The following is a 9,997-nucleotide window of genomic DNA, read 5'->3' on the forward strand; positions in this document are numbered from 1 at the left end:
TAAAAATCAATACGATAGTCGACGCGACGCGCGAAGAACGCGTTGATTCACTTTTTTGGGATTTCAAAGGATCTTCAAACCAAGTCCGAAAAATCTAAAACTTGTCCGAAAATACCTATGGACATTCCTGATCATGAATCAACCTAAACATCAACATTTAATGGACGTAAAGGTTGCGAAATAAGATTACCAACCTTCATAGATTAAAATGACATTAAGCCTGTGTACTTAGCTAAAATATTCTAAGTCTGGGACCCTTTGACAAGCCTAAAGGATGAAATTAAGCTTAGGATTTTGTGGGGTCTTACATTATCTCCCCCATAGGAACATTCATCCTCGAATGAAGCTGCTGAGATTGAAAATCATGAGAGACTTACTTACTTACTGGACATGAACATCTGGAACATGACTATATGAATGGTATTACTGCATTCTGAATTATCATACTGAACATGCATATCTGATGCATGGATATAGCTGAACATGATTCAAGAATGCATGACTAGGATTACGAATAAACTGAATTTATGTATTGAACATGCATATCTAATGCATGGATACATGACTGAACTGCTCATGAACGATAATCGAACATGCAATGGTAATTGATAACAAGTTTGTAACTAAAATTTGAACATGAAACTGATTAAGATTAAGGAAATTATCACCTTAAGCTGAGTCTGGATTAGCGGAGAATAGATAAGGATACTTGGTTTGCATGTCTACTTTTACTTCCCAAGTAGCTCTCTCAACGGACTGATTCCGCCAAAAAACTTTGACTAGAGGAACTTTTTTGTTCCTTAGTCTATGAATCAGATAGTCAAGGATTTCGACTGGGATTTCTTCATAAGAGAGGCTGTTCTAAATATCTATGCCCCCAATAAGGACTACAACTACTGTATCACCTATGTATTTCTTTAGCAAGGAGACATGGAACACTGGATGAACTGAAGATAAATCTGAAGGTAACTCAAGCTTGTAAGCTACCTTTCTGAAATGACTGAGGATTCGATAAGGACCAACATATCGAGGACTGAGTTTCCCTTTCTCACCTGAATGCTTCACTCCTTTCGTAGGAGAGATCTTCATGTACACATAGTCACCTATCTTTAACTCAAGATCCTTTCTGCGCATATCTGCATACGATATCTACCGTCTCTGAGCTTAAGCCTTTCCTTGATCAACTGGACCTTCTCTAAGGTATCAAACACCATGTCAGGCCCAACTACTGCAGCCTCAGCCACTTCAAACCAACCAATAAGAGATCTACATCTTTTCCCATAAAGCACCTCAAACAGAGCCATCTGAATACTGGAGTGATAGCTGTTGTTATAGGCTAATTCAATTAAAGAAAACTGGTCATCCCAACTACCTTTAAAGTCTATCACACATACTTGTAGCATATCTTCTAAGGTCTGAATGGTACTTTCTGCTGACCATCTGTCTGAGGATGAAAGGATGAACTTGGGTACCAAGACCCTTTTGGAATACTTTCCAAAAAATAAGAGGTGAACTGGGTACCTATTTCTGAGATAATGGATAACAGAACACTGTGCAATCTGACCAACTCTCTGATGTAGAGATTGGCGTAATCCTCAGCTGAATAGGAGGTATAAACTGGAAGAAAATGAGCTGATTTGGTCATCCTATCTACAATGAACAAAATTGAATCATGCTAATGACGAGTATGAGGCAAGCCCATCACAAAGTCCATGATCACTTTTTCCCATTTCCCGGTGGGAATACTGAACTCCAGCATGGACACACCAGGCTTCTGATGCTCAATCTTAATTTGCTGACATATTGAGCAGTTAGGCATAAATTCTGCAATGTCTCTTTTCATCGTACTCCACCAATCGATCTTCCACAAATCATGGTACAGGTTTATGGCCCTTGGATGAATAGAGTAACGCGCACTATGTGCCTCTGCAAAAATTCACTACCTCAAGTCATCTACATTTAGCATAAAAAGTTGACCCTAACAATGCAAAACACCATCTCTCCCTTAGGAGAAAACCTTTACTTTCTGATCTTTGACTGATTTCTTCGACTAGACTAAACTGGGATCCCCACCCTACTTTTCCTTCACTTTGGAAACTAGGGATGATTCTGAGCTACTATGCACCCACACACTACCTTCTGCTGAATCGACTAAGCAAACAACTAATCGGGCTAGCTGATGAACTTCCTGGAATAACTTTTTCTTACTATTCTCAACATGGGAAACACTACCCATAGACATCCTACTAGAGCATCACCGACTATATTAGCCTTGCCCAAATGATGTAGAACAATCATGTCACAGTCTTTCAATAATTCCAACCACCTTCTCTGATAGAGGTTGAGGTCTTTCTAAGAGAACACATACTGTATGCTTTTATGATCAGTGAACACATCAACATGCACACCATACAAGTAATGCCTCAAAATTTTTAAGGAAAAAAATGCTGCTTCTAAATCAAGATCATGAGTAAGATAGTTCTTCTCATGGGGCTTAAGTTGTCTAGAGGCATAAGCTATGACCTCATCTATGAAGACTATGACGAACATGTCCAAGTACTGCTTGAACACATGTTTCATCAATTCCATGAAGGATGTTGGGGCATTAGTAAGACCGAAGGACATGACTAAAAATTTGGAGTGATCGTACTGAATTCGGAAAGCTATTTTTGGGATGTCACTTTCCCTGACTCTGAGCTGATATTAGCCTAATCTAAGGTCTATCTTATAGAAATAAATGTCACCCTAAAGTTGGTCAAGCAAGTCATCAATTTTGGGGAGTGAATACTTATTCTAGATCGTAACTTTGTTTAACTGACGGTAATCTATGCACATTCTGAGGAAACCATCTTTCCTATGCATGAATAAAATTGGTGTGACCCACGGGGATACACTAGTTCTGATGAATCTCTTATCTAAGAGATCGTTTAACAATTTCTTTAGTCCTTTGAGTTCTGCTGGAGCTATCCTGTATGGCGAGATAGATATGGGATGAGTATTTAGGAGAAGATCAATTCCAAAATCAATTTCATTTTCGTGAGGAACTCCGAGAAAATCTTTGAGAAAACATCTAGGAATTCACATACTATTGATACTGATTCAAGAGTAGGGGTTTCTGAACTAGAGTCCTAGAATCAAATAAGATGGTAGGCACATCCCTTACATATACTATTTTTATCCCGAAGGTAAGAAATAAGTTGACCCTAAGTGCTAAAGTACTACCCTTCTACTCTAGGACGGCTTTATTCAAAAAATAAAAATGGACAATTCTATTTCTACAATCAACCGAGGCATAGCAGAAATGAAGCCAATTCATACCGAGAATGACATTGAAATTAGTCATCTGTAATTTGACTAAATCTGTTGAGGTGACTTTCTGAGATATCATAACCGGACAATTTCTATATACCCACTGGGCTATGATAGATTTACCTACTGGGGTAGAAACTGAGAAGGGCTCTGCTAAAATTTTGGGACTGGCTCTGAAATCAACTGCTACGTATGGAGTAACAAATGATAAAGAAGCTCCTCGATCTAGCAAAGCATAAACATACAAATGGAAAACTTGTACCGTGCCAGTGACCACATCAGGAGAACTTTCCTAATCCTGTCAGGACTAAAGAACATAGAGTCTATTTGGGCGCTACCCACTGGTGGCACTGAAAGAGGCACTCTACTGATTCAGGCGACTAGACTGAGCTGGGGGAAAATTATGCTAACCATGCAAACCAACCTGAGGACATTGTCTAACCCTGTGGCCTGGCTTACCACATTCGAAACACATATCATTGCCAGCTCTATAGATACGCAGGTGGTTTCTGCCGCACTTCTGGCAAAAGAGATTAGTTTGGGCACTGCTAACTATCTTGGGGTTTAAGGCCAGATGCCCTATATCAGCTTCCATCTCTAAATTTTGGCACTAGAGCACTAGCTGAAGAAGGATATAGAACTGAGGATTTCGAGCAAAACTGAGATTGATTCCCACTCTCTGACTTAGGCTGAGCGAAATTGAAATTAGCCGTTCTCAACTTCTTATTCTCTCTCTCCTTCTCTTCATTATTTTCCTCTTATATATGCTGAGCATAGACCATGAGCCTAGCTATGTCTATCTCCTTAATAAGAATTATGGTCCTACACTCCTTGAACACGTTGCTAGACACTCCTAACATAAACTTACTTGTCTTCGCTCTACTATCTTCAATAATATGCGGCGCATATCTGGCAAATTGAGTAAACTTAAGAGAATACTCCTGCACTATTTTATTGCCTTGCGTTAGGTTTATAAACTCTAAAACCTTCTCTTCCCTCAACTCTAGCATGAAAAACCTATCCAGAGAAGCAACTGCAAAATCCTCCCATTCTATGGGCCCTACGCCTGCGGCTCTTTCTACCTTTCACTATTTGCACCATGAGTGATCCATATCATGTAACTGATATGCGGCCAACTTAGCGCTCCCAATAGCAGTTACCCCCATGATTTTGGTAACCTTCTGCACCTAATCAAGAAATTTCTGAGGGTCCTCATATGACTTGGACCTGATAAATGATGAAGGGTTCATTCGGGTGAAGTTTCAAATCCTTGTAGTAGTAGTATTGTCCACTGGGTTTGCCAAAACTGTAGCTGGACATTCATTCGTGGCTATCATAGAATGATCTAGGGTGGTGAAGGCTGCTCTGAACTCTATGTGGGAGACATGCTCGCCCAAAGGATCCGGATGGACCGACTGAGGGGCTAACTGATCTCCCATTTCTTTAAACTGAGTCCTCTTTGGAGGCATATTCTTTAAATAAAAGAGAATCTAGGATTAGTAAGAGAGTATAGCTAGAGTTCATGCTCACTCGCACGACATAAATACTGAAAGTAGGGAGACTTTTCCTAAAACATCTCGTAGCCTCTTGTCTATAAGTGTGGCGCGCAACACACCCATGCATAAGACTCTACTAGATGTGTCTTTCAGACTTTCTAGGAAACTATTGAATCTTAGGCTCTGATACTAAGTTTGTAACACCCCAAGTCTGTACCTCGAATGCTACACGGTGCTCAAAATCTTAAAAGACTACAAGCTAATGCATGACTGGTACCTGATGTAATAACTGAGTAATAAATACAATAATTATGCGAAAATTGGTGAAAACATATGCCATAAGTTTCAAATCTATTAATAAATTTGAATGCAGTATAAAAATACCAAAACTGAATATATGTACTGAAAAACTGATCAACTATCTGAAAATACGCTAGTCTGAAAAAGACTCTAACTGTCTGAACTATGGAGTTGATGGAACAAATCCCCAACTAACTCCATCTACTAAAATAAAACTGAAGTACTATAAATAATAAGCATGTCCTCGAACTATAAGGACTCACCACTACTCTGAAAGCTGAGAATCTAAACTTTTAAGGGTGCTCTAGAGCCCGTACGTCTGGACCTATGATATAAGACATCATAGCATAAAGAAAAGCATGAATTAGTACTTTGAATGTAATGTTATCCTCAGTGAGGTAGGCTGATATGCATGGGTTCATATGCATGCACAATAATAACTGAATAACATGAGTATGACTGAGTAAGAGTACATGCATGAATACATAGACTGTAACTGAGATCGTACTAATACTGAGTACTGAATCAGAATAATGATAGCCAATATCTAATTTTATGAATACTATATTACTAATTATCTAAATGACTGCATATAACAGTTCTAAATATTGGGGAACAATACTGAGTTTTGTACTGAGATGAGTGACCATATGTGATAGTCCTGAATCCGAAGAACTGAACTGAGTTCTATTATCAGACTGAGACTGGAACTAAAACTGTGGGAGGTAATCATCCAACCAACATGCCCCTTCTCTAACTAATTTAGGGTCTAACCTGTAACTCTAGTTAGAAGGGTGTCAATACCGTGCCAAGGGCAAGGACAAGCTATGAGCTAACCCTCTCTGATAGAAAGCTCTTCCATTAAAGTTCCAGTAGTGTGATACTTATAGATATACAACAACCAGTTACTTCTTTAAAATATATATCGATAAGACATACAATCGATATTTTCCAGCGGTTCAAACAAAGCAGATATCCATGCAAGAAGACTACCCAAAATCTATTGCTGTGGCTATGAATGAAATTGCTATTACAAATATTATTTATGGATTCTGTATTCTTGTGGGATTACCATGGCATATGGTTGATGAGGTATATGTTTCTGTTAACTGTGGCAAAGAATTTCACTGGGTATTGGCTATAATTGTATTGAAGGAGAGAGTGATACATATGTATGACTCATTGTCAAGTAAAAGTAAAAGTGAACTACCAAACGAAATACAAAAATTAGCAGCAATGCTGCCTACTTACTTGTCAACAGTGGTTTATTTGAAAAGACTGAGCGAACTGACTAGGCAACACTTGAAGCATAAAAAGGAAAGCTTGGTCTGCAAACTGGTGTTATCAGTCACAATCCATTTGATGTTGAATAAATTCAAAATATTCCAGAAAAAGCGTCTGATAGTTTGTAAGTGACTCTTATTTTTTTAACATGTATAATTATGGTATAATTATTAAACGTATTATTCTTTTATTTTATTATCAAATTAGGGACTTTGGGGTCTTTGTGTTGCATATGTAGAAATATTGAGTGTAGAGCAGCAAGTGCATTTATGTGATTTTGAAGTTGCAAGTCAACGTGCACGGTGTGCTTCGTTACTATGGAATTACGAAGTGACAAAGACAAAAAAAGGTTATACGAGTGATAATGATGATCCTCCTTAGCCAAAGAATAGTTTCCTCTAATCACCTGATGAAAGTGTAATTGTTACTTTAGAGTATCTCGTTCTTATAATAGTCTAATTGATTTTTAAGTAGCTTTTGTTAAACAATTATATACAGTAGTGTTTTCTGAATGTTGGATTTTAATTTACATTTTATGGATGTCATTCTTTGTTCTAATACATATTCATGTTTTGAATAATTGTTTTTCATTTACATACACTATATTGTGCTGATTATATATAGTTTGGTAGTTAATCATTTTGCTTAGCCTAATATTACTAATAACGTATAACAAGAAATTACATATTCAAGTGTTATTTTATAGGTATAAGATTATATTTTTTTCCAGTCTGGAAATTATATTATAAGTTAATTATACATTGAGCAGGTATCAAATTATTTTAATAAATTTATTAGATAACATCATGCATGTTGTCACACTTTCATTGCTTAATTGAAAAAAACGAAAGTATATAAAAGAATAAATGTTTAAAAAGTATAAGACTACATCGTACATTGTAAACATATTGTTACAATGTTAAATTACTTAATGTATCAGCCATTTTACATATTAATTATAAGAAAATAAGAGTATTTTATAATATCATACATACATATTAATGTATAATCCATACTCATACACATAAAATACAATGCAAAGGCTAATTAAATTTTACACAAACTTGGTTACATCCATTTTGCCAATTCTTATGTTGTTTAATCAAAAACTGGTACAAAGGGTTAGGTAATAGTTAATGGTTTTACTTAAACATCATACATATTATTAAAGTATAATAGTATGTCATACATCAATTATATAAGACAGATTATTGGGTAACTGTGTAAAACACAGATACTTACAACAGCTACTTACTATAATAATTCCCAAATTACAAAGTATATAAACACATATAACTACGTTATAATTATAAGTGATAAATTAACAAAATATGATATTTGAAAACTGTATTAATTGGTTATGAAAATGTCAAACATTGATTAAAAACTAAACATCAGATAACAATTAGAAATATAAATTAAACTACAACTAACAAATCAACAAAAACCAAATAAAAGTATAATTCAATTAAAACCAAACAAAGCATAAACATTTATAACAATAAATTATCTTCTTCAACCTTCTTTTGGAAAGTAATTGTATGTCCTATGGTTGTGGCCTGCATGCCTGCATTTACAGCAATGGTTTGAGCTTGCAATAAGTAATTCATTAGATTTCAAATGCCTTCCTTTCTTTGGCCTACTCGGAGGTCTTTTGTATTTGGATGGCAAAACTTCTTCGGCATAAACAAATTCTGGAACATTTAAATCCTTCATGTTCGGCATAGGAACTATTGGGAGTTCATAGGTCCTGATAATGGTGTTTAACCTATACAATTCAGAGCAGTACTATTCATACTCTTTTACATCAACATTTTTACTCTCCAAAATGGAAATTCCATGCACACATGGTATTTCATCAATTTGATACCGGCAATAGTTACACGTCCCACGATCAATATCAACAATGTACCTCCTTCCTGATTCATATACATAGTACACATAACTACTAGTTGCCTTAACCTGTTAGCAACGAATCATTTTATAAAGATCAGAACATACAAATTAATAACAAATATAAAAGATGTTTAATTACAAAAATATTCTAATACATACCATCATCTGTAATGATTTAACCACATTTTCAGTCAAAATTTCTTGAAATCTTCTCCCGAGTGTTGTGTTAGTATACGATGCAATTTTACTATTCTTACAAATCACAAACGAAGAGGATATTTTTTTTCAAGAACATATATCAAATAAGACGATAATTAGAAGTAATGTTTAAGAGTGTTTTTTGAAATTCAAATTCGATATCCTTATTTGATTTATCAAAAGTTGTTATACAGAGCAAAAAATTTACAAGCTCTGGAAATTGTTTCTTCAACTCAATATAAACCTTCACTCCATTATCATTCCTTATGATAATTGGAGAAGAATTATCATGAATGATGTATTTAACTTCAATTTTTTTCGAACATCATCAATACTCAGTTCCATCGCAATTGTCACAATCAATTTCAAAAAGTTAATACTTTTAGAAACAACAATGGCATCACTTTTGTATGCTTTATAACTTATTTCCGTCTCCCAGACATTGGAATGATGTAATAATATGGGGATATTCATCCTTTTTTTCCCAGAAATAACGAACGAAGAGGATATTTTTTTTCAAGAACATATATAAAAAAAGATGATAATTAGAAGTAATTTTTAAGAGTGTTTTTTGAAATTCAAATTTCAGTTACTATATTAACTCATACAATAATTAATTACAGGTTATTAAAGGGAGAAATTTTAGGAGTGGGAAGATATTTTCTGATTCCCCTTCCTATAATTGTAGGCAAACCAGTTTTATCATACATTCGACCAATGTATAACAAACATCCAAATATATAACAATATTTTACTAAAAATTTTGAAAAAACTTCTGGTTGTATTTTTAAAGTTCATTACATAATGAATTTTTTCAGAGATAGTAGCATAGAAAAAGGAAAATGGAGAAATGAATACAGTAAAATAGTCAATCAATTAATATTTGAAGATTCTCTGTTACATAAATAAGTTATAATAATATTCATTATTTTACAACTGGGTTTAAGGAGGGTGATGTAATTTCACAAGTGAAGTAAGCAAACATTACTCCAGTCATTATGGGGTAGAAAGTCTATTTTGGATATATTCTCAGCTTAAAATATATATATATATATATATATATATATATATATATATATAAGTTAACCATTTAAAATATGTTAATATTCTTAAATTATACCTCAGACATGTTTCAATTGATATTAATGTGTATAATTAAAGAACAAGATATATTTTATATAATTAACTTATCTAAATATTTAAAACAAGCACAACAACTTTTTTTAATATATAAGCTGAATAGTTTAAATTTAAATGTTTATATACTCAATTGAAAATATGTCATAATTCAAACATCTAAATACTGTAAAACTTTACTGACAACATTATTTATTTTTCTAGAATAAAAATAAGAGTAGTTGGCAAAAAAAAGTGTATTCTTTATTCTTGTCAAAGAGGAGATTAAATAGGGTTTAAGAGCAACAATAGAAGACCCTTTCTTTTCGGCTTCAGTGTCAAACTCTAGCTCTAACAACTAAACCCTTATGTCTTCTCTAGATTTGTAAGACCCTGTA

At 34.5% G+C, this 9,997-nt stretch overlaps 1 protein-coding gene across 1 annotated transcript; it reads right to left on the reverse strand.

Annotated features, from left to right (window-relative positions):
- Positions 1-7,904: 7,904 nt before the first annotated feature.
- LOC124898495 lies at positions 7,905-8,450 on the reverse strand. Its single transcript, XM_047412134.1, has 3 exons — positions 8,445-8,450; positions 8,260-8,351; positions 7,905-8,157 (listed from the first exon to the last, which is right to left on the reverse strand). Exons 1-3 carry the CDS (start codon positions 8,448-8,450, stop codon positions 7,905-7,907), a joined length of 351 nt encoding a protein of 116 aa, XP_047268090.1.
- Positions 8,451-9,997: the final 1,547 nt, after the last annotated feature.

Source organism: Capsicum annuum, chromosome 5 (genome assembly GCF_002878395.1).
Source record: "Capsicum annuum cultivar UCD-10X-F1 chromosome 5, UCD10Xv1.1, whole genome shotgun sequence".
Lineage (NCBI taxonomy): Eukaryota > Viridiplantae > Streptophyta > Magnoliopsida > Solanales > Solanaceae > Capsicum > Capsicum annuum.

Bases quoted from the DNA above. Each gene is read 5' to 3' on its own strand.
- LOC124898495 (XM_047412134.1), bottom strand. The intron at 8,158-8,259 runs GTATCAAATTGA...TGAATTGTATAG, and splicing joins GGGACGTGTAACTATTGCCG to GTTAAACACCATTATCAGGA.